This window comes from Diabrotica virgifera, chromosome 5, assembly GCF_917563875.1.
Source record: "Diabrotica virgifera virgifera chromosome 5, PGI_DIABVI_V3a".
In the NCBI taxonomy this organism is placed as follows: Eukaryota; Metazoa; Arthropoda; class Insecta; order Coleoptera; family Chrysomelidae; genus Diabrotica; species Diabrotica virgifera.
Window position 1 is genome coordinate 192431394 of NC_065447.1, and position 25848 is coordinate 192457241.

The following is a 25848-nucleotide window of genomic DNA, read 5'->3' on the forward strand; positions in this document are numbered from 1 at the left end:
ATATGAATAGTTACTAGTTTAAAAATAATTTAAGATAACATATTTAGGACACACATTGATTAGAAATTTGAAAGCGTATATAGTTACAGATATTTATTTTGTCATAATTTTTTCGTGAAATATATCTAATGGATTACTAATCAAAACTGATTTTTTATCAGTACAATGCATTTGTTAAAGTGTATTGAAATTTTATCAAGTGCGGGTTGTCAGGAAAAAATCACTCACCTACGGGCTATAACGGGACCAGCAACATTATTAGTTGTAACGTTTGTTCGCAGTCTGAATTTCGTCTCTGAGGTAATAGGCACTGGAATTCCTGACCTCAATTCTTTATGCCAGGTGCCACTTTTTGTGGAAGAACCTTAAAAGAAAAAGTAAATATGACTACATTATATACGATATTTATATGTAATTATTAATTGCGTAGACGCAAAATTTCACGCCAATATGTTTTAAATGCATTTATTTTTTTTTTCGAATCCTGACAAAACTATGATATTTGAAATTAAAAACCACACTTAATTTTCTATTTTCTTTTCACTCCTGTAACTTATTCAAATAAACATTATAAAAGTTTTCAGGGACTTTCGGCCCTTGGTAATAATGTAATATTTAATTCTGCGTTTAAATTTTTCAAAAATACTTATTAGTTTTCTCAGGATTCGAAAAAAATTATTGCATTTAAACACATTTGCGCGAAAGAAGCTAAGTGAATTATGAATTTGCACTAACGATTTGTACGTTAACATATATTTTAATTACATAATGTTCTTCTTGTGTTTCATTTTCTTATCGGAGGTTGGTTATCATTAAAGCTAACCGTATCCTATTGGCAGCCGCTCTGAAAAATTTTACTGAACTACAATATCATACCACTTATGTAGGTTTTTGAGCCAGGGTACATCATCATTCAGGATATGTTTCGTCTACCCTTGATCCTTTTTGCAGGAAGAGTTTCGCTTTCTCAGAATTTTTAATGACTTGCACGTGTTGTTAAGTATGTTTAGATCTGGGGCCTGATTCTAATTCATTTCGACAGTCGCAATTTCATTTCGACACCGCCATGACAGCCGGAGAGTATAGCGATTCTTGGGGATATTAACCTTATCATGTTGAGACTGCTCAGAATTTGGGTTGGCGCTTCGGTTTCTTGGATTTTGTTGATAGTCTGGGAAAATTATCGAAAAAATACCATTTTTGGGAAAAATTATTTACCAGCTATTTTATTGCTAAAATCGAATCTTAAGATTGCATATATTAGTAATATGGGGTATGACAAGTCCGCAGAAAGTGTGTTACTTTATTTATAAACAAATTAGCACTCCTAAATCTTCTTTGTTTTTTTTTTTCAATTAGTGGTCTGTAACTCCTATAATTTTTCCTTTGAGCCAAAAACACTCAAATAAAAATTCACCGTAATTTAGTTCTGCACAAAGTTATTTTTTTTCCGATTTCCTTCAACAAAAATTTTACTCAGAAAATCCGAGTTTTCCCAAAAAATCTGCCATTTTCAATTAAAATTTTAGGGAAGTACCTAATTATTTATCAATAATTAAATAATTGAAGACATGAAAGATTTATTATAGTAGATTATACAGAGGGGCTAAATTATGGAATAAATTCATTTCTTTAAAACGGACGATTTTGGAGCAAACGAAAGAGGTCGATTTTTATTTTTAACTTACAATTTTTTGGCATATATTTCATACTAGTGACGTCATCCATCTGAGCGTGATGACGTAATCGATAATTTTGTAAATGGGAATAGGGGTCGTGTGGTAGGTCATTTTAAAGGGCGTTTAATTCTCTATTCAGTAATATAAACATTAATATCATTAGGTATTTATACAGGGTTGCCAAAAAAAATTTTGAATTAAATTAATTGGCGCAAAAAGAAGAATGTATGTAATTTATTTAACTCAAAATACATTGTACTGCTGTCAGAAAATAGAAAAAAAGGTTTATTTCACAAATAAACATTTCTTTTCGCTTAAATTAAATCACAAACAGCCTCCCTCCTACCTATTGGCAGTTTGAACTTTTAATTTAAGCTAAAAGCAATGTTTATTTGCAAAATAAACATTTTTTTCTATTTTCTGACAGCAATAGAATGTATTTTGAGTTAAATAAATTACATGCATTCTTCTTCTTGCGTCAATTAATTTAATTCAAATTTTTTTTTGGCCTCCCTGTATAAATAATGATATTAATGTTTATAATACTGAATAGAGCATTGAACGCCTTTGTAAATGAGCTACAACACGAATCCATATTCCTATTTAAAAAAATAATTACGTCATCACGCTCGGATGGATGACGTCACTAGTTTGAAATATATGCCAAGAAATTTAATTTAAAAATAAAAATCGACCTGTTTCGGGATTTTTCTCTAAAATCGTCCATTTTAGAGAAAATGAATTTATTCCATAATTTAGCCCCTCTCTGTATATCAGGAGACCGGCGACAATCTAACCAATAGTTTAGCAATAATTAAAATGTTAATTAAAAAATTTCGGTCGAAATAATAACCAGAAAGATTATGATACACCAGAATAACTATGATTTTCATATAAAAAAGCACTATACCTATTCAACGTACCTTACAGGATTGAAATTGGACCATTTGAGCGGTCTCAGGAATGTTATAAAGAAACAATTTTTTGGCTTATAAACAAATAGAACCCCTCAGAAAATATTAGATTAAATTAAATTAAGTTAACGCTGTTGAAAAGAGCACGGCTTCTGTGTCCTTTTCGAAGAAAAACAAATTGAATTGCGAGGAGTGATTCCAGGTATAACCGGTCAAATTTGACCGGCATTTGCGACAGAGTTATAAACAACAGGATTTTAATCTTTGAACCATTAGATACCTTTTAATTCCGGTCCTCTTTGTACATACAAATTTTCATATCTTCAAGACACTCATAACAAAAAAGATTTATGTCACTGTCACCAAATTATTTAATTATTGATAAATAATTACTTCCCTCAAATTTTAGTTGAAAATTAAAGATTTTGTTCGGAAAACCCGAATTTTCCGAAGAAAATTTCCGTCGAAGGAAATTGGAATAAATTATCAATGTGCAGAATTAAATTACTGTCAATTTTTATGTGAGTGTTTTGGTTTAAAGTTAAAATTTTCGGAGTTATAGAGCAATAATAAAAAAAAACGATTTCGGAGTGCTAATTTGTTTATAAACAAAATAGCACACTTTCTGTGGACTTTGCACAGCTATATTACTAATATAGGAAATCTTAAGATTTGATTTCAGCATGTCCAGCAATAAAATAGCTGGTAATTAATTTTCCTTGTTTTTTACTAATTTTCCCAGATTATTACCTCACATCTTTCATTGAGTTGATGATTCATGTTGTGGACATTCTCAATTATTATATTTCTAATTTAATACTATTCTATCTAATTCCTCAAAACAAGCAAATTTCAATTAAACCCAGCTATATTATAATACCTTTTGATTTAGTTTTCCTTGCAAGAAATAAACAAAACACATCTAAACTAAACCTAACCTCGCTTTTGGCCATTCATTCATCTCCGTGTCAAATAATTTCGACAGTCGCCATATTGAAAGCGACTTGTTTTTGGTCGAAATTTGATTTAGAATCAGGGCCCTGTTTCAGCTATTCAATTCAATTCTGTTAAAGTTTAGGGCTGTGTGCTATCAGACGAAAATAAATGTTAACATGATTATAACGTTTGCGGTTGTGTTTTAAATATTATTTATTCTGGTTTATATATTTATTTTGGTCTACGAATAATTAACATTCCGCATATGAATTTCGCACCAAATGACATTCGAAATACTATAATTGTTTTATTTTTATTTAATAATACAGTAACAAGTATTTTAAAAATCAATCTCCTTTTAAAAGACTCTAAAAATACTTATCTTTTTCGGTGTACGATATTTAACATTCCGTATATGAATTTGGGACCGACTAACATTCCGTATATGCATCTGGAACCTCGCCGCCTATTGGTTAAAATATTACCGCGTGCTGCAACGAACCAATAGAAAACTCCTATGGTCCAAATACATATACGGAATGTTTAGATGCAACCCGGAAAGACCACCCACAAGATGGACTGACGACATAAAGAGGATTTGTACTAACTGGATTGCAGCAGCGCAAGATAGATTTGAATGAACGTTTTTCGAGGAGGCCTATATTCAGCAGTGAACGACTATGGGCTGATGATATAAAAATTTGGTTATCACTAGCTGCTTTACTGTTTTCTTTTCTGGGATGTCCTCTAAACCCACATTCTTGTCTATTCTCAACTTGGTGCCGTATTTCTTATATTTTTCTATATAGGTACAGTTATGTGTAAAATTCTTCAACTATTTTTATGTTGTGTTTACCTAACCATTTTATTTGTCAATTTAGATCTGCCAGCCTAACAATATTCTTTCTACCTAGAGCTTGACTTTTCGTCAGGCCCTTAAACTTTGATTTTCTAGACAACCGTTGTTATCTTTTTAGTCTTATCGTTTTAGTCTTATAGTCTCCTAAGTTCTTTGTCACTGCTTTATTAATATCTCTATTTAGCTGTTGTGCTACATGAGCATTCGTATCGTTTTTATTCTTAAGTTCTCTTCGTGTCTTCGAAGTGTCTTCTCTTCTTTTGTGACTTGATTGATTTTTTCCTCTTTCAGTCAATTGAAATGTTACATTTTTTGTCCATACCTTGCATTTGTTAAAGCAGTCAATTTTATTTTTTAATATGTAGAGGAGATCAGTAAAAGCTTAAGCTCAAGTTTTTGGAGTCGCCACCCTTGTCTCCCGACCGCCATCTTGGAAAAGGAGTGCAAAGGGGTTTCGCGCCTAAATTACCAACCCTACAGAAAATTTAATAACACACAAAATGTAGCAAATAAAATTTTCTACAATTTTGTTTATATCACTTTTTATCGTCAAGTGACCAACAAAATAGATATAAACCAAAAAAAGTGAAAATTTTTGACAAGTTTTTTTGGAGGTTATAACTTTTTTTCAGTTCATTTTACAATAAAATAACATTTTAACAGTTTTGTAGAGGGTTTTTTAGCGAGCAATTTTCACTATAAAGTTGTTTAATTTTATTGATTTATATAGGTTTTACAGCGCTCCAAACTTGACCAGATTCTCGAGCATTCTCGAATGCTCATAGGGATGCAATAAAAACAAAACTTTAGGCTTAATTTTTTATTCATACAATTTATTATTATCTTAATATTCCTACGCTATGATTAAATTATTTTTGACCCTTTTCCCACCACCCATGAGGTAGAGTCTCGAAGCGCGTTTTTTGTGTGGTATCCTCAGTGGGCCTTTTCCACGGACAACTTCTAGACAAAATAATATTATTTATTATTATATATTGGAAAAGGTCTATCATAGTTATTATTTTTTCATTTTTTTCGATAGTCCAGGCTGCTACTTAAGATTTGAATCAATACCCGAGGTGAATTTTTGTGATATAATGGTAGTTAGCGTTGGCGTCATTGTCGGTAATTCGTCTTCCAATTTATTTTCTTCATTAATTAATGTTGAAATGTTCACGATGTTGCTGCAGCTTTCACCACCACAATGGAGGCACACTTCTGAACATTTGAGGCAACCGCATCCACTTCCACAGTTTCCTTTGTATCTGCAAAAAATTATTAATTTCATAAGCTCGGGGAGGTGCTGAAGGCTTGAAAGTTTGGATTGGTATCCAATATTTTCCATGCCTTTTCCAGCCCCAATCTTTTGCATCACAATATTTACCGAGCCATGACTGAATCTGGTGATATACTCGGAGACTGTGAAAATGGGCTGCAACTGATGTTGGAGGAAGTGAGGAGAGATTAAATGCATTTTTTGTCACTGTCTAAGCGAATCGTTTCTATCTCAGGGTGTTCAGAGAATTGTCTTTATTTCCGCCATATAAAGAGGTGAAAAAACGTTCGCCAACAACACTGAGTAAAGATGGCTCGACTTTCTCACTGACAAATAATGTTGTTCCACTAGCTAACTCAGGATGCTTCTGCAAATTTTTTATGAATTTTACTTTGCTCATGTTATTCAGTGCTGACGCATCCTGAGAAGGCATGAACAAACAGCAAATTCTCTGCAATTACATCGTCATATATAAAACTTGAAGGACAGTACAACTGTTCGGACGTTCGCCCTTTTGAAGGATTAAAAAAATACATTAGATTGGTTTCTTCCTATTGCCGTGAGCAAGACAAGGACTGTGCCGCGCTAGCACGTGGTAGCGCCTGTGTGCAAAACATTTAATGGCGCTCAAAATGAACAATTATTTATTGTGACAAAAAAAATAACTAAAAATTCTTACACATGCAACAGGAAAATAAAGAAGTTAAAATAATTAAACAAAAATAAATCTTTGGCGTAACAGCATAAAAAAACTAAAGATGTAGGTAGGAAAACATAATATAGTGAATATAAATTTGATTTAATACTGACGACTCTATAGAGATGGTAGATAAATTTGTCAACCGCCCTTGACTGATGGTCGATCCCAAATATTCTTTTAGGTTTAAGTTTATAAAAAGATCGTTCAGCAGTGGCATCAGATATGGCCAGAGTGAGCAGAATGCGAAGAACTATTGCTAAATTTGGGCAAACTGCAGTAAATTCGTTTAAAAATATAAATTATAAAATTTTACAAACATTATTTAATTCTTTTAACAAACGCTGAAGCTGTATAATTTCTTCAATTAAATCGTCTCCCCCTATATCTAGATGATCATTAAATCTCATTTTTTTACAAATTTCTACACAAATGTTTTCATTGTGAGTGTTTTGTACAGTCGTTTAAATTATATAAGAATTTGAAAGAATCAACATGATTCTCCAATATGGAAAATCTTTCATTTACTGAAATTAATGCTTGGTCGAGTACACAATAAAAGAAATTAACTTTGTATGACATTTTAGGATTCAAAATCGGTTCGTCTTTATGTTCGTAATCGCACTGTCTGCTTTTATTGCGACGCCGAACTGTTTGTCTGGTTGAAAACTGGGCTCCACATCCAGTTTCTCTGTAGTTTCATTTGCTGTAGTAATAACATCATTAAATTTGCTATCTATCCTAAACTAGAGCAAGAATTGTTTTAAGGGCGTAGGTGCAAAATTTCGCTCCAATGTCTTTTAAATGAATTCATATATTTCGAATCCTAAGAAAACTAATAAGTATTTTTAAAAAATTTAAACGCAGAATGAAAGACTACATTATTACCGAGAGCAGAAAGTATCTTAGAACAACCAAAAAGTTTGATTTAAATGAGATATTTGAAATTAAAAATCAGGCGAAATTTTTTGACCCCTGTAACTTATTAAAATTAACATTATAGAAGTTTTCAAGGACTTTAGGCCTTCAGTAATAACGCAATATTTCATTCTCGGTTTAAATTTTTAAAAAATACGTATTAGTTTTCTCAGAATTTGAAAAAAAAAATGAATTTAAAACACATTGCCGCGAAATTTTGCGCCTACGCCTTTAACTCTTGTAAAGCATATTCATTGTTTTTTATTGTAAAATTTTGCTAACGAAGTTAACTTTTATGAAGTAGTACGAAGTATACCTATATGTGGACTGAGCATATGAATGTAAATATTGATATTTTCCTAAACATCTAGCTTCATATTTTGAATCAAGATCAAAATCCGAATGTGTTATATCACATAAAGCATCATACATTTCTATCAAATTTTTGTACAATGGCTTTAAAGCGTAAATTCTGCTGGACCAGTGGCTGCATGTCTTTACAGGAGTTTTCTTGTTTATGCAGATTGTATAAATCAATACGTAACGTACCTACCTTTGAAGTTGAGATATGCAGGGTGGCAAGGTCGTTAAATGGGTAAGTGTTGTTTTGACCTGCGCTGCGTACAATTTTTGTAACAACTCTTAGTGGCGCCCCTTAATCGCTGGCGCCTGTGTGCGCCGCACACATTGCACACGTGGACGGCGCGGCCCTGGACAAGGATGTTGATGTGTTCTTATATGATTGTCACCGAATCGTATGACTTTGATGCAGCAAGCGTACAACGGACGATGACAGCATCAGCATCAGATTCAGCCTGATCGACACTAAAACCCACCTCTGATAGAGCAATCTTCAGAAGGCATATGAAGTTAGCTTTGTTCGTTTCATTACCAAGAAATTTTTCTTGCGATAATGTTGGTACGGTGCTCTTATCAAACTGTACCTCTGTCGCTTGGTGCTTTTTAGTGCGACGTAAGCGCTCCCATGACTTTGTTCCTGCGATAATATTAGGATTTTCGGATCAGCCATCAAATACTATACTTGTAGACAATCTATAATGTTGTTCACATACCGAGCATACTTATCGAGAATGTTGTTGGAAGAGGAATTTCTATCCCAACCTACTTTATGTATCAGAAAACCACCATCGATAACAAAGTGGCTTCTATGACTGTTATTACAGGGTCGTTCTATTGGTGTAAAGGCATTAAACAAAGATGATTTGGTACCTTTTCTCATTCCATCCTATGTGAATAATGCCAATGGAAAAGGTACAAAAATAGTTTAATAAAAGCATAGGAATATTAAGATCATCATAAATTGTATAAATAAAAAATATATAGATAGAAAAGTAAGCTTAAGGTTTTATTTTTATTGTATCCCTATATGAGCATTCGAGAATTTGGTTAAGTTTGGAGAGCTGTGAAACCTAGATAAATAAATTATATTAAACAACTTTATACTGGAAATTCTCAGTTGAATAACTCTCTACAAAATTGCTATGATGTCATTTTATTGTAAAATGAAAGGAAAAAGTTATAACCCCCAAAAGGAAACTTGCTACAAAATTTTCTCTTATTTTGGTTATAACTTTTTGTTGGTCACTTGACGATAAAAAGTAATACATATAAAATTATAGAAAATTTCATTTGCTACATTTTATGCGTAATTAAATTTTCTGTAGGGTTTCTAGTTTACGAGATACAGCGCGAAAGCCCTTTGCACTCCTTTTTCCAAGATGGAGGCCGGGGGACAAGGACGGCGGCCCCAAAAACTTGAACTTCAGCTTCTACTGACTGCCTCTACACACTAAAAAAATAAAATTGAGTTCTCTAAAAAATGCAAACCTAAATGTAACATTTCAATGGACTACTTATCCTTACTGAGATATGTATTGCCCGTTTTCATTGCGATTTTATAACTGTTATTCAGTCATTATTTGTGGTTTGGACATCCATATCTTATGTTTGTTGTTTCCAGGCATCACAGAATTTCCTCTTCGAAGAATATGGTATGACATACAGAAAAGAACCAAAGACACTTCGTTGAGGGACACCGGTGATTTTAAGATCACAATGGGAGGTGTACCTGTGGAATCTGATTGAAATGACAATCTCTGAGGTATGACTGTAACCGTGGGCCGGCGTAGCTAAGCGGTAGGATGTCTGACTCGCATGCTGGTAAGCCGGGGTTCGAGACTCAACGCCGGCAAGAACAACTAGACATTTTTAAAAATGTCTATAGGCCCATGTCGACTCAGCCTGAATAAAATAAGTACCTTGGGTAAAGCCAAAGGTAATAAGAGGCGGTTGAAGCGTAGCACTGGCCCTGTTACCTTCCTTGTATACCGTAGGCCCTAGATATAACAGACTACACTGTTATAATCCCAAAGCCGCGTCAGCGGTATAAAACGGGAGACTATTATTATGATTGTAACTAGTGTTGCCCAAATGCAAGACCAAGACGAGACTTAGACAATATTGGTCTTGGTCTTGCGCCAGTACACCTGGTCTTGGTCTTGGTCTTGGTATTGCGCTCCCGGTCTTGGTCTTGGTCTTGCAGCAAGAATCTTGCAAGTCTCGCAGTTGCCCATTAGCCTATTGCATATCTTAGAACAACGTAACACAGAGGTACATTTTAAGCTTGAATATCATAGCCATAGTAAAGACTAGCCAAATTAATAAATATCGAAACAACTGACACCGGGTGGGGTTTGAACCCACGATCTAAGTGATCCTTGCCTATGTTTTAACTAACTAAAGTTAAAACTACCTCTTAAAACCACAAAATTTAATTTGCATATCTCAATCGGTTTTAGAGCAATAAATAAATCGTCAGTTTGTAAGAAAAATTTCAACCCCCCCTATTTGGTAAACAAAGCATTTATAAAGTAAACGTTTATGAAGCAAACTGTCATTACTTTTTCGTGCAGAATTACCCATTAAAGTTTGCCATACTTATTTAAAAACATTCTGTATTGATGAAAAACATGGCTAGTTAGTTAAAAAAGTACCTAACTTTTGTATTATCCAATATAAGTGAATGAATAAAAAACATAATGTTAAGAAAATATGAGGCTATAGTTGGGCTTTAATTTCAGTATGCTATTGCATGCTAGAATAATCAGTTAGCATAATTCTGCAATATTCCACAGAGTGAGAAAAAATACAGTTTGATTGGTACACCCGGTATACACTGACAATAATTGACCTGTCTAGCAACAATATCTATTATTACTGCGATATTTATAAAAAGTAAGACAAAATATTAAAAAAAATCACTTAAATTGGACAACAGGTTTAGGAAATTTAAGACATTAAAAATGACCCGTTAATATTTCGGTATGTTTACACGATATCCGGCATTATCTCTATACTTTTGTCTGGTTATGATACTTACTAATAATAGCCGCGCTGTTTCGGCAAATTTTATTTAGCCGAGTGACCTCATAACACAGGACACATCAGTATACATTATTATAGTAAGACTATTATGTATTGTTTCTGCTGACTGTGCTGCAGAAAAAATACATAATAGTCTTACTATAATAATGTATACTGATAAGATTTCTGGTTAGATTCCTAGAGAACTAATAATGAAAAAAATTATTTATGTAAATTTATATAAATGCTAAGGTGACATATTTTTAGAAAGTTTGGATACGATATTCGATATTACTGTAGGCGTCGCAACGTAGGAATGTTGTGTTATATGAATATGATTAGAAGATGACTATTCTCAAAACCAGGACAATTAATTTCAGAGCAAAGAAGTCGGCTACTGAGAAAGAATGTACTAAAAAATTTTATTTTTACATTATAATAATGACCTATGAGTACATGTCAAATATGTTGAGTGTTCTTTTAATAGATATTTTGATTCGCTATGTATGTTTATGGTATGGTTCGTAAAGTCCAATTTTCAAAATTGTTGTTACAATTTTTTTTGTTTCTCATAGAATATCTAAGAATATAGCGGAACTTATAATATACTCCCTAAAACGACCCTAAGTTCTAACTGCAAGACGCAAGAGTCTCGCAGACTTAGTTTTGTTGTCTTGTGGTCTTGCACGGTAAGTCTTGGTCTTGGTCTTGCTAAAATTAGGCGGTCTTGGTCTTGGTCTTGGTTTTGCGAAAACGCAAGAACAAGACCAAGACTGCAAGACCAAGACCGATTTTAACCCTATATTTAACGTATACTTTATACTACTGATATCATCCATCAGGCAAATACTTGAAAAAAAATATGGGTTTTGATAAATTGCCACTACATATCCGTAGACCAAAAATAGCTTATAATAATACAAACAGACCCAATTATATTCAGGCAAGCTAAAATCCTGATGAAAGACAGCAGTATCAACTGATGATGATTTAATGTAGATAGAAGAAATTATATAAGTATAAAAGTATAATACAAAAAATATTGTAACAATTATGTACAGGTAAACAGATTATACATCTCAATAATTATTATACCTACTCTTTATTATTTATAATAATATGTACTATTAAACGACAATATTATCTTTCTCTTCATTTGCTTAAAAGCGTTAATGCTAACAATAATTTAAAAATTTATTTGATTAATTGTACTAATTTGGACTGCAGTAAATTTTGATATATTAGGCTACTTTTTTATCTTACTTTAAAATAAAAAACATAATATATATAATATGATGTATAGTCAGCGCAATCCAAAATAGAGTATGGATCAAAAGAGCACTAGCAAAGACATATCGCACGGTCCTAGGAAAAGTGTAATAAATCAAAATAACAAAATTTTTCAGAAGAGTAAAAACAATTTTTGTCAATTTTAAAATGCTAATAAAAGAACCAGAAGTGAATTTACTTATACTTATAAAAAAGCGTCAAATAAATACATGTTTTTTGTAAAAAAACGGTTTTTGAAATAATAAATCATTTGTTTTTAAAAATTAGATGTTTTACAGTTTTCTTCGAAAAGTAGAGCTATAACTTGAAATAGGGAGAACACGAAACTAAAATTTACAAATCCTTCTAAATAGAACAGTAATAACTATAATTATTACACTTTTGATAAAAAATACAGCGGAGTGTCGTAATGCGCAGCACGATAACTGCGTTTCACTACTGTTTTCATCTTAATATGCCGATAAACGTGTTCAGATGAATAGTGATTCTTGTGCCATTTAGGCAATAACGATCGAACTTAAATTACTACGGTTTTCTTAGAGGATAGTGCATTAGATATATTAATTATTCATTCCTGTAGAGTAGTGAAGATAGAAAAAAATTGATTTACTACACTTTTCTTGGAAACGTCTGATATAAGGAAAAATAGTACTTTCTCATTGTGAACTATGTTTTCAAAAGCTCTTATACGAAGTCCTAGTGAACTTATAAAACGTAACAAAATGACTTATAATAAAATGTTTTTCACAAATGTTAATAGTGATCGATAACTAAAACTAATATCTTAAAATGTAAAATAAAACCGTAATACAAGAAAAAAAAAAGAATATAAAACGGAAAAGAAAACTAGCATTTTTTTATAAATAAGAACAATATGAGAACTTTTCTCTAAATATATAGTTTTCCGAGACGCGAAACACATTTTTAAAATAATTTATACATTAACACACAAGACTATTTGGCAAAACTTCAACCAAAGAACACTATAACAACTGAAACGGGATAAATAATTTTTAGTATAGTCGTTATAGCATAAAAAAGTCACAATATCCATGAAAACAAACCATGATTTATGACAATATTTAATAAATATATTAGTTAAAAGTACAATAATTATAAGGCAAGATCATTAATATTTTACTATTGGGAATCTATGGTTCCGTAACATCTATCTCTGTCAAACTAAAATTATAGAGAATACCATTAAAAAATTAGGAATTATAAATAATTGTTTTAATGTTCTAAATTGCTAATATTAAAGCCCCCAGTATACACGAAGTTCCCATAAATAAAAATAATGTTCTGACCATTTTATATCATCAGAGAGATATAGCTATTAATAATTATTCGAACACACAGTTGATTGAGACTACATATTGAGATTGTGCTACTTTGAAGGAAGTTTTAATGCCAATCTAACACTTCAATTATGGTAGGGGAGCCCAAGCAGGGATTTTTGCAGTTACTCGAGCGCGTCATATTATCGTATGGGGAGAAAGCTTGTACCCTGAAAATTAATCTTACCCGGAAAGTAGCTCTTAACACAGGGGAGTTCGTTAAGGGGGCCCGAAAAAAAATTTTATCCTTAAAAACTCTCGAAATTGTCAGAATAAGATAAGGTAAGTTAAGTACATGCAAAAGAGTGTATATTTCAAAAATCTGACGATTTGAGCGGGGCGTAAGGAAATGGGCGAGTTAAAAGCTTTCACAAGAAAAAGCGAATAATTCGCGAAATGAACATTAGATCGGAGAACTAAAAAATAAGTTTCAATATTTTTTAAAAATCTATCGAATGATACCAAACATGACCCCCACGGAGAAGGGTGGGGGGTAAATTTAAAATTTTAAATACAAATCCCGCGATATTTCGCCAAATAAACATTAGATCGAAAAACTGCAAAATACACTGAATCAATATTTTTGAAAAATCTATTGAACGATACCAAATACGACCCCCATGGAGGTTGGGTGGGGGGTTACTTTAAAATCTTAAATAAGAGACCAAATTTTTATTCCAGATTTGGATTCCTTACCTAAAAATAAGCAACTTTTATTTGAAACATTTTTTCGAATTATGGATAGATGGCTCTATAATCGGAAAAAACGATTGTTGAAAATGGAAAATTAAATTAAAAAATGGCAAGCGCCCACTAAAATGGAAAACTTTACTAGACTTGTTTTGGTTTTAGGACCTACTCTTCACAAACCAATAGGTCCCAAAGCGCTCGAGTGACTGCACATTTAGCATACTTTGCTCCCCTACTATTAGGTCTTTACACTTTGTCTTCATATTCCAATATAAAATTGAGAAATACATGCATGTTTGATGAACTTCTTCTTGCAGTACCGTCTCCTATCGGAGGTTGGCTACCATCACAGCAATCTTAACTTTGTTGACTGCAGGTCTGAACAACTGTATTGAACTGCACCCATACCACTCCCTTAAATTTCGCAACCAGGAAACCCTCCTACGTCTCAAATTTCTCTTTCCCGAGATTTTTCCATGGATTATGAGTCTTAACAGAGAGTACTTTTCTCCTCTTATTATGTGGCCTAGATACTCCAGTTTTTTTCGCTTGTATCGTTTTTATGACTTCGCATTCCTTCCCCATCTTCAGCAAAACATCTTGATTTGTTACTGTTTCTGTCCATGGTATTTTCCACATTCTCCTGTAATACCACATCTCGAATGCCTCAATGTTTTTGATGTTTATCTTTTTAAGTGTCCAAGCTTCCATGCCGTACAGCAGAACGGAGAAAACATAGCATCTTAACATTCTCGTTCTTAAGTTTATATTTATGTCCCGGCTGTATACGAACTTTTTCATTTTGACAAACGATTGTCTCGCTATCTCAATTCGCCTCTTGATTTCTCTTGTCTCGTCATTAGTATCAGTGAAGCAAACCCCTAAATATTTGTAGGACGTAACTCTTTCAACTGGCTGATTATTTATAGTTAAATTCACATTGGTTTATAGCATCTTTGTTACAATCATGAATTTAGTCTTTTTGATGTTCAGTTTTAGACCATACTTATTGGTCTGAGTGTTTATGTTTTCCATTAAATACTGTAAATTTGCTAGGTTATCTCTTACTATTAGCGTGTCATCAGCGTATCGTATATTGTTAATTAACTTTCCGTTAATGTTCATACCAATGTTTTGCTCTAGGAGCGCTTCCTGACATATTGTTTCGCTATATATATTGAATAGTAATGGAGAAAGCACACAACCCGGACGCACACCTCGACGAATCTCAATTTCTTCGGTTATCTCATTATCAACCTTGATTTTTGCTGTTTGTCCCCAGTACAACCTGGATATGATGTTAGTGTCGCGACTGTCGATGTTTTTGCTTCTTAGGATTTCATACAGCTTTTGGTGTCTGACTTTATCGAAGGCCTTCTCAAAATCTATGAAACCTACGTAGAGGTCTTGGTTTACATCCAAACATCTTTGCATTAACACACTCATACCAGCGTTGTTTGATGAACAGTTAATACATTTTTATGGTTGTTATTACAGTGTGCTGGAATAAGGTGTTACCCCCCCCCCCCCCCTATTAACTTATTTATTGTTAACATATAAGCAAATCGCTTGGACAGGTCGATTTTTAAAATAATCATAGTATATTAAAGAATCAAAGTTTCGAACTTTACGCGAATTCTCTTCAGGTGACAGTTGTAACTTGATTTTTTTAGGGGAAAGTAACAAAATGCAAAATTTTGACGCCTGTCAAAATTTTCAACGTATTTTAAATGTAATTATTTTTTTCGAATCCTGAGAAAACTTATAAGTATTTTTGAAAAATTTAAACGCAGAATGAAAGATTACTTTATTACCGAGAGCAGAATGTTCCTTAGAATGAATAAAAAGTTTCTTTTGAATGAGATATTTGAAATTAAAAATCACACTACATTTTCACCCCTGTAACTTATAAAGGGATTTTCGGCCTTCGGTAATAACGTAATCTTTCATTCTTATCTGGGTCTAAATTTTTCAAAAATACTTTAGTTTTCTCATGATCCGAAAAAAATTAATTCCATTTAAATAGCATTGAAGCCGAAAGTTCGTACCCATCCCATTAATGGGAAAGTACATGTTGTTCTGAAGCTGTTTCCTTGTAGCATTTTTGTAATTATGTAACTATTCTAAATGAGAAATAAGACACAATTTAACTTAATAATTATTTTATTACCGTTTCGACGTCCAAATCGGGCGTCGTTGTCAAAATACAAAATATTAATTACAAAATATTAATTAATATTTTGTATTTTGACAACGACGTCCCATTTGGACGTCGAAACGTTAATAAAATCATTGTTCGGGAAAGTACATCATATGACACGCCATTTAGAAGCTTTTGAAATATTGATTACAAAAATGTATAATACTTTAATACTTTTTAAGAGCGTAGGTCCAAAACTTGGGTCCAATGCTCTTTAAATGCATTCATTTTTTTCGAATCCTGAGAAAACAAACCCGAGTATTTTTGAAAAATTTAAACGCAGAATGAAAGACTATATTATTACCGTGGGCCGAAAGTCCCTTAGAATAAACAAAAAGTTTGAATGGTATATTTGAAATTAAAAATCATACTTAATTTTCTCTTCTATTTCACCCCTGTAACTGATATATTTAAGTTCATAATATAGACCTATCTAATGACACAATATATCTATGACCCATTATATCCATATTAGTAATCGTTTGATAGGATACAGATTGCAACCAGAAGGAAAGCAGATAAATTATTTTAAAATCAAACAACTTTTATTTTTAGGGTATCAAATTGTTTTTAATTGAGCCCTTATTTTTTAAAATGGACTATTGTGAAAACTAGTTCTTTATTTTCTGACTAACAATAATTACAGGTATAGTAACACCGAAACAGGACGTAGAACGAAGATCAGAGATATCGTGGCAGAAATTAAAAAAATGAAATAGCGCTGTGCCGACCAATAGTCAGATATGGTGATAAAAGGTGGAAACGGAGAACCCTAGAATGAAGACCAAGACGGACGACAAGAAGCATGGGAATAGATCAATAAAGATGGACAGAGGCAGGCAAACAAAGGATTAGATTGGCGCAAGATAGAGAAAGATGAAGCAATTGGAAAAGACCTATATTCAGGAGTAAATGGGACATAGTTGACAAAGAGACGTGAAAAGAGAATTACAAGTATCAATAAAATTTCTAAGACAAGACAAGTAATAAAGAAAATAAAGAAGATCAAGAACTTATTACATACTACATAAGACAGTAATTTAGAAATAAATTTGAGGAAATTATTCAACATACTAAATACTCCAGCTTCAATTCAATATAAGAACTTCAGATTATATCTGCGGTTGCTCGGTAATTCAATATAAGTTTTAAACAACTTTTTATGAGCAGTTAAAAACGATAATTAATTGACATATCTACTAAATCGTACTACACAAAATTGTTATATTTGCTTACTTTTCTTTGTAAACACTAATCTTGAAGAAAGTATTTTTTTTAATAAACAGAAATGATAAAAAAATGTGACTTCTATTTTTTGGATCACGGGTACCAGATGACCTATATTATTTTGCTCAATCCAAAAGGCTGTTGTTTAAAAAAATAAATAAAAACGTATTTATGCAATATTTTTTAAAAAACAACATAAAAACATAGAAATAATAAATAATAATAATCCTGTTTCGGCAGACCAATGGTAATGTCTCTTAACAGACAAAAGTATCATTATGCGTCAGATGAATCATAATCATCTGAAAACACACAGGCAGGATAAGTTTTTTTTCAATTTTTATAAATAAAAATCATGAAATACTGGACTTATCAGAGGAAGAAGATCCAAAATATCTTTTTTTCTTCTACACTGATATAGCAAGAGTGCTTTTATACAAATTGCCGGGTACCAACCTAGCATTAGTTTGACCTGTACGTAGTACACTTAGTTTCATACATTTCTCTTTTTCATTAAGTGATGTTTTAACACTAGAAGCACCAACATTTTTGCATACCTAGAAGCACCGGAGCGGTCAAGATGACGGGTATTAGAATTTTCTATCGCCAGTCGTTTTTCCTATGGTTTTTAATTGAAAAAAAAAGCCTATATTAAGGTAATGCGTACTAACAAAAGACATTTAGTTAATTTAAATAAATTATTTAATTATTTAGGCACAATTTATGTAGTAACAAAATTTTTTAATTTTGCTTGTACAAGACCTACACACAAATTTTTTACATAGGTATATGACTTTCACATGCTTTATTTTAGTTTAGTTCCCAGTTTTCCACTTCTTCTTGTTCAGGTGCTATCTCTGCTACGGAGGTTGGCAATCATCATAGCTATTTTAATTTTTGAGTCAGGAGCTCTGAATAGTTGTTTTGAGCTGCATACACACCTTAGCCATGAAATTCGTCTTCTTCCGATGCGTCTTCTGCTATCTACCCCTCCTTGCATTATGAGTCATAGGATGCCATACTTCTCGCTCCGCATCAAATGTCCGAGATATTGTAGCTTTTGTCACTGCCTACGTTTATTATTTGATTGAGGTGTTGTATCTCTGATTTGTTTCCGTTGATATTTTCCTGCCCTTAGTCAGATGATCTTGTCCCAATTCTTCTGCTAACTAAAGTAAGAAAGGTTGCCCAGATATTTGACAACCAGAATCTTCCTGATACAGAATCCAAGCATTTATTCCTACCATATCTCAGATATTAAAAAATCCTGCAACGGCCATCTTCTTGAAGCTGATTTGGTTGAGCACTGTATGGACATCTGATCTACAACGTCTAGATTTTTTCTAGGTAGACATCAACATATTATTCAACAAGTAATTACATTAAGTACCTACATGCAAAAGAGAACTTGTAATCCTTAAATAGATGTAGCAAAGTCCTAAATTTTTAAGTTTCTAGAATAACTATAAATAAGTAGTAATACAGAGGGTCAAAAACAGAAAGCAGTCAAAATGACCGCCCTGGTGCTTCTAGGAATATAGTAACAGATCTCAAAAAGTAATTATACTAAGTACCTGTAAAAAAGGAATTATAATCCTCAAGTAGATCTAGGAAAAGTCCTAAATTATCAACTTTTTCAAAAAAACTAGGAATAAGTAATACAGAGGGTCAAAAATAGAAAGCAGTCAAAATGACCGCTCTGGTGCTTCTAGTGTTAAAATTAATAAATCCAGATGACCTGCCCTAGTAGTGACACCCAGGCACCAGGTACACCGGAGTCGATTCTTATAGCTTATTTATGTCCAGCGACCCCAAAAACTCCCGAGTAACAAAAGCCGGCCCTTACTATACTTATTTTGACAAGTTTATGCACTTTTCTTTTGCGTGCATTTTAAGCACTGTAAATGCACTTGAGCATTTCCATCCATTTTTCTATCGTGGACTTTTTTCTGGCGTCATCCCGAAGACAATGCAAAAAGCTGCAAGTCGATAGGTGTTAAAAATCGATTTATTTATTCCTAAATGCCCTGGTGTAGTATTGTTCGCAAAATGCGCAATATTCGCGTTCATTAAATTCGTTAATGTCCGACTGGTCTATTATTTGACAAATAATGACATTATTTCGAAGTCTATTAAGTACGATATAACGTCCAAGGGCGTGTTATTGAAAAATAGCGCCCTAGGGCCTATTAAATTTAAATAACGAGTTAAATACTGTCAAGTTGACAAATAAAACTCTAAGCAAAACTATGGTTACCACAATTACGTTACGACTATTTCTGGTACCTAAATGTATCTATTTGAAAACTATTTAATTCAAAATTCATTCAAATTTTTTGCATATAAAGAATAATTTAGTCGGACATTAAACGCTGAAGGCACCACGGGTATTATAATAATAACGCTTTCGGTCAACGTTTTTACCTCGGGCCTAAGGCCCTCGGTCTACACCATTGACCTAATAGACAAGGCGAAAACGGCGGGTTCGAAGGGAAAAATATTCCCATGAGATTTTTTTGCATAATCACGTTCGTGAGACATCCCAGAATAAGGTTCAAGAAGTCGCCCAAGTGAAAAGTGGGCCAATTTTTTTTAACAATTTTTTTTTTAATCAAATTGCAAGAATCAATATTTTTGGCCCGACCAATTTTTTCTTTAATTTTTTGGACCATTCTGGACAAAAAAGGTCTCTTATAATTTTTCTCTAAAGTTGATCGTTTTCGACTTATAAGCAATTTAAAATTGAAAAAAACGAAAAATGGCGATTTTCAAGGCTTAATAACTCGGTTAAAAGTTATTATTATGAAAGTCAATATATGACTAAATCAAAGTTTGAAGCCCCCCCTACAAGATCCTGAAGAAATTTTTGTCATTATTTTATTACTAAGCTGTTATTTTTAAGTAATAATAATAAGCGCCATGCACGTGTGCGGGGTTGTAAATGCTGAGTGCGAGAGAGAAACTATTCCAGCAGTCCAATTGTGCATCTTACTCGCACTCACATTTACAGCAGCGTCAATACGATACAACCACTCATTGTTTTTAATTAAAAATAACAGCTTAGTAGTAAATTAATGACACATATTTCTTCAGGATCATGTAACGGCGACTTTAAACTTTGATTTAGTCACTATCTGACTTTCAAGATAATAATTTTTGACCGAGTTATTAAGCCTTAAAAATGGCCATTTTCGCGTTTTTCAAATTTTAACTTGCTTATAACTCGAAAAAGATCAACTTTAGAGAAAAATTATAAGAGACCTTTTTTGTCCAGAATGGTCCAAAAAACCTAAAAAAAAATTAGACCGGGCCAAAATATTGATTTTTGCAATTTGATTAAAAAAAATTGTTAAAAAAAATTGGCCTACTTTTCTCGTGGGCGACTTCTTGAACCTTATTCTGGGATGTCTCACGAATGTGATTATGCAAAAATATCTCATGGGAATATTTTTCCCAACGAACCCGCCGTTTCCGCCTTGTCTATAAAGCGTTATTATCCTTATAATACCCTTGGTATTATTAATAATGTCCGACTGGTCTATTATTTGACATAAATAATGACATTATTTCGAAGTCTATTAAGTACGATATAACACCCAAGTGCGTGTTATTTAAAAATAACGCCCTAGGACCTATTCAATTTAAATAACGAGTTAAATACTGTCAAGCTGACAAATAAAACTCTAAGTAAAACTATGGTTACCACAATTACGTTACGACTATTTCTGGTAAATGTACTTATTTGAAAACTAATTAATTCAAAATTCATTCAAAATTTTGCATATAAAGAATAATTTAGTCGGACATTAAACGTTGAAGGCACCACGGGTATTATAATAATAACTCTTTTGGTCAACGTATATACCTCAAGCGTTATTATCCTTATAATAGCCTTGGTACCTTAATAATTATATTCTCTTAGTTCGTGATAATTTTTTTATGTTTTTCTGCAACCAAACTTTCGAAGTAATCTCTCGTTGCAATGGTTAAAAAAATTACTTATGAAGCTTGAAATACGTGTCTAAAAGCGACTATCTTACTATAAGTCAATTTCAATGGTCAAAACAGTACATGTCGACCGTCATGTACTATTCATAGTTCAAAAACTCGAAGTATATGAACAGTATAAAGTTGACATAAATTGTTTTTACTAAATTAAAAGTTCAATTAACTGTATACAGTGATGAGCGCACTAATAACCGGCAAAATAACCCAAAAGATGGAAAACATATTAGGTTGTGAGATAAAAAGAGATGAACCTAGTGGAGGTGTTAAATTTAACGATAGTAACTTATAGTAGATTGAAGATAATCATTGTTTCCCACCTTTAAACGTAGCGGACGAGTTTTGAGAAATGCCACTGTCACAGTGACAGTTTTAGTTTACATACTCCTCTGATACGTCTAAAGGTGGGAAACAATCAATATAATGTCAATTTATATGTTACTGTCGCTAAATTTAACAACTCTACTAGTTTTATTTCTTTTATCTCACAATTTAATATATTTTCCATCTTTTGCGCTATTTTGCCGGATATTAGCACGGTCATCACTGTATACTAAAAAATATACTACATATTACCATATTGACTTTTCAAAAATAATATTTTGACCATTTTTTGACTTATACTCTTTTAACGAACACCCTAGAATATGTCTTCATTAGCGATAATTACATTAAAAAAACGTCCTCTGTGTAGTAATGTTTTATCAATTCAAGGTTTTTACAATTTTTTTAATTAGCCGTTGTTTCTACACACTCACCCGTTGAAGTCGTTGATGATCTACTAGATAAGGAAAATGAATACGGTTCGTGATGTTGCTCTCTCTCCCCAACAAACAGTTGCTCGGACGAAAAGCTTTTCCGAACGCCTTCTTTATACCTAAAATGCCTAGGGGTGGCAACCACTTGTTGATGTGTTACGGATGCTGTTACATTGGGCGAAGGATGCTTGTGATTCGATTTAGGAGGTGAAAAGGATCTCCCTCGGTCGTATCGGCGGTGGCCTCTGCCTCCTTCGGTTACCGCCTCCGGTTGGAGGATGTATACAGGACGAAGGGTCGGCGATTTCCCTAAAAATGAAAATAGTATTGTTTTAGGTGGACATTTATGATTTCATTAAAACAATATAATTTTTCTTTAAGTTTTCAATTTTTAAGTCGCAAGCTATCATTAACAATATTTTTTTTAAATAAACTGTTGTACGTTCTCAATACAACTTCTTCTTTTTTGATTGCCATGTGCAATGTTACACATCGGCTATCAATTACCCAACTATTTTCTATGGTCGTGAGACGACTAGAATACCCACGTCAGCACAACTAAGAACGTTAAAAGTATAAAAACACACTTTTTTTTATTTATATTTAGAGTTTTCTCCTTTATGTTCTATCTTATTCTTGTCCAAATGAGTTGACGCATTTTTTGTACTGGCACTTAGTCGTGAGTCCTTAAGAATTTTGCTAAAAGCGAACAACTTCCTTAAGTTTGAAGACATAATATACAGGGTGTAACAAAAATACAGGTCATAAATTTAATCACATATTCTGGGACCAAAAATAGTTCGGTTGAACCTAACTTACTTTAGTACAAATGTGCACATAAAAAAAGTTACAGCCCTTTGAAGTTACAAAATGAAAATCGATTTTTTCTATTATATCGAAAACTATTAGAGATCTTTTATTGAAAATAGACATGTGGCATTCTTATGGTAGTAGTATCTTAAGAAAAAATTTTAGTGAAATTTGGACACCCCATAAATATTTTATGGGGGTTTTGTTCCATTAAACCCCCCCAAACTTTTGTGTACGTTCCAATTTAATTATTATTGTAGTACCATTAGTTAAACACAATATTTTAAAAACTTTTTTGCCTCTCAGTACTTTTCGAAAAGTCAGTTTTTATCGAGGTATTTTGAATATTTGTCAAATCCACCACATATTTGTATATGGCTAAGTACGATTATGGAGACTTGGTAATAATATGAAAATTTATTTATAATTTACATTTTTAGGTATATTTTGAACCATATTAAAAAAGAAGTAATATCTCGATAAAAAGTGCCTTTTCGAAAAAATACAAAGAGGCAAAAAAGTTTTAAAAACACTGTGTTTAACTAACGGTACCGCAGTAAAAGTTTAATTGGAACATACACAAACAGTTGGGGGGTTTAAAGGAAGAAAACCCCCATAAAATTTTTATGTAAACATTAAAAAAGAAGCCACAACTCGATAAAAACTGCCTTATCGAAAAAATACTAAGAGGCAAAAAAGTTTTAGAAATATTGAGTTTAACTAATGATACCACAATAATAATTTAATTGGAACGTACACAAAAGTTTGGGGGGTTTAAGGGAACAAAACCCCCATAAAATTTTTATGGGGTGCACAAATATCACTATAATTCTTTTTTAAGATGTTCCTGCCATAAGAATGCCACACGTCCATTTTGAATAAAAAATCTCTAATAGTTTTCGATATATTCGAAAAAATCGATTTTCATTTTGTAACTTCAAAGGGCTGTAACTTTTTTTATGTGCATATTTGTACTAAGGTAAATTAGGTTCAATCGAACTATTTTTGGTCTCCGAATATGTGATTTAATTTATGACCTGTATTTTCGTTACACCCTGTATTTTGCAATTAACTATTCTAAATGGGACATAAGCCACAATTTAACTAAAAAAATTATTTTATTAACGTTTCGACCTCCATATCGGACTTCGTTGTCAAAATACAAAATATTAATAAATTAAGCAAAAATTTTGCTTAGTAAAAAAATCTTCTAATTTAATTTAATCTGACTCATTTATATCGGCAATTCAGACATACTTTAAAATGATATTGCCAATATTTATGAGTTGCGTTTATGGGACGACTTTATTGAAAGATAGTTCATTCGATTACATGAAATCAACGTTAACTCAAGAATATCCGTCACAAAAAAATCATAGCCTGTGATCTGTCTTTAAAAAGACAACCACATGCAATGGTGACAGTAAAATTCTCGTGTTAGATATTCGATATAAATGAGTAAGATTAAATTAAATAATTAGAAGAATTTTTTACTAAGCAGCAACATTTTTGTTTAATTGATTAATATTTTGTATTTGACAACGAGGTCCGATATGGACGTCGAAACGTTAATACAATCAATTTTTTTAGTTAAATTGTGGCTTATTTCCCATTTATAATAGATAATTGCAAAAATGTCACAAAGAAGTAGCTTCAGAACAGCAATAATATATTTTGTCTTAATATTTGTTTGATTGGTATATATCAGTCTTATTTCGCATTTCCTACACTTTTGTTTATTCAACCTACTCATGTCGAAAAGGTAAATTCCCACTTGACAGTGTCCGGTAAACATTTTTAATACCATCTCCAGCTCTCGTCTGTTAAGATCCATTAAACTACAAGAAATAGGTCTGAAAATGTTGCTAATCAGTTTCCTCATAAGAGTTTGGCCCTGTTAATATCCACATGTCGTTTTGACTTTTTCTAGCCGCTTTTAAATTTCATTTTGAGTTTGAATTTGCCACAGTATATCGGATAATTCTGTTGAGGAAATACTCCTCACCTTGGATTTGGTAAGTAGGTTCTTAACTGCTAATATTGATCTTTGGATGTTAATAAAGTTATATTTTGTAGTAAAGCAGCAAAGAATCTGAAGAGGTATTATAATACCTCTTTATTATATTGTCATTCGTCCGCGGTCTGGTTCTTCTGATTCTGATATTGTTCAACCTAGTCTTTCATGCTCTTCATAGTCTCCATATTCGAATTTTTGTTTCATTGTCTGCTGCTCTGCTATCTGCCTGTTCCCGACAATTAGTTTATTTTCGTGCCTGCATCTGTAGCTTCAGGTGATTTTTCTAATCTTCATTAATTATGTGTGCTAAACGAGTCGTGTAATTATTGTAGATTTTATATTTCCCAGCATTTCTCCTTCAACAAATTTTCTTTTGCTTCCCTTATTTTCTTTTGTATTTCTGTGTATCTTGGTATATCTTGTTTTGTTTTTGAAGTTTTTGAAGTTATACTTCTTTAGGCGCGTTTGGGAGTACATCGCCTCTTTGCTTCAATAACGTGACAAGTCCAAAAACTCAATATTTTTTTTGTTTGATAATTAAAACCGCCGTGTCAAACTTTATTTTCTCCAAAAACGCGGTATCTATTCAGTGAGTAATAGCAAATGTATGAGGAAAAGAAACAGCGGAACGGTGCTACATTGGGATATCACGTTATCTCTTTCTTCCGAGTGCTTTGCTTCAAAAACGAGACAAGACAGTTGTCATTCCGCAAGCAAAGCCTAGTTTTTCGACAAAAAAGTGATATCACGACGATATTACATTGTGATTGCAAAGGTATGTATTCATTCAATAATATTTTTTTATTCTATAGTGTGATATGTTTATTTTAAAACAGTGTTGTTGAAAATTG

The 25848-nt window shown here is 32.5% G+C and overlaps 1 protein-coding gene across 1 annotated transcript; it reads right to left on the bottom strand.

Moving 5' to 3' along the window:
* Window positions 1–224: 224 nt before the first annotated feature.
* LOC126885553 (uncharacterized) lies at window positions 225–24733 on the bottom strand. The gene is made up of 3 exons (XM_050652137.1): window positions 24730–24733; window positions 22171–22479; window positions 225–364 (listed from the first exon to the last, which is right to left on the bottom strand). Exons 1-3 carry the CDS (start codon window positions 24731–24733, stop codon window positions 225–227), a joined length of 453 nt encoding a protein of 150 aa, XP_050508094.1.
* Window positions 24734–25848: the final 1115 nt, after the last annotated feature.

Bases quoted from the DNA above. Each gene is read 5' to 3' on its own strand.
- LOC126885553 (XM_050652137.1), bottom strand. The intron at 365-22,170 runs GTGAGTGTGTAG...TTTTCTTTTAAG, and splicing joins ATCATCAACGACTTCAACGG to GTTCTTCCACAAAAAGTGGC.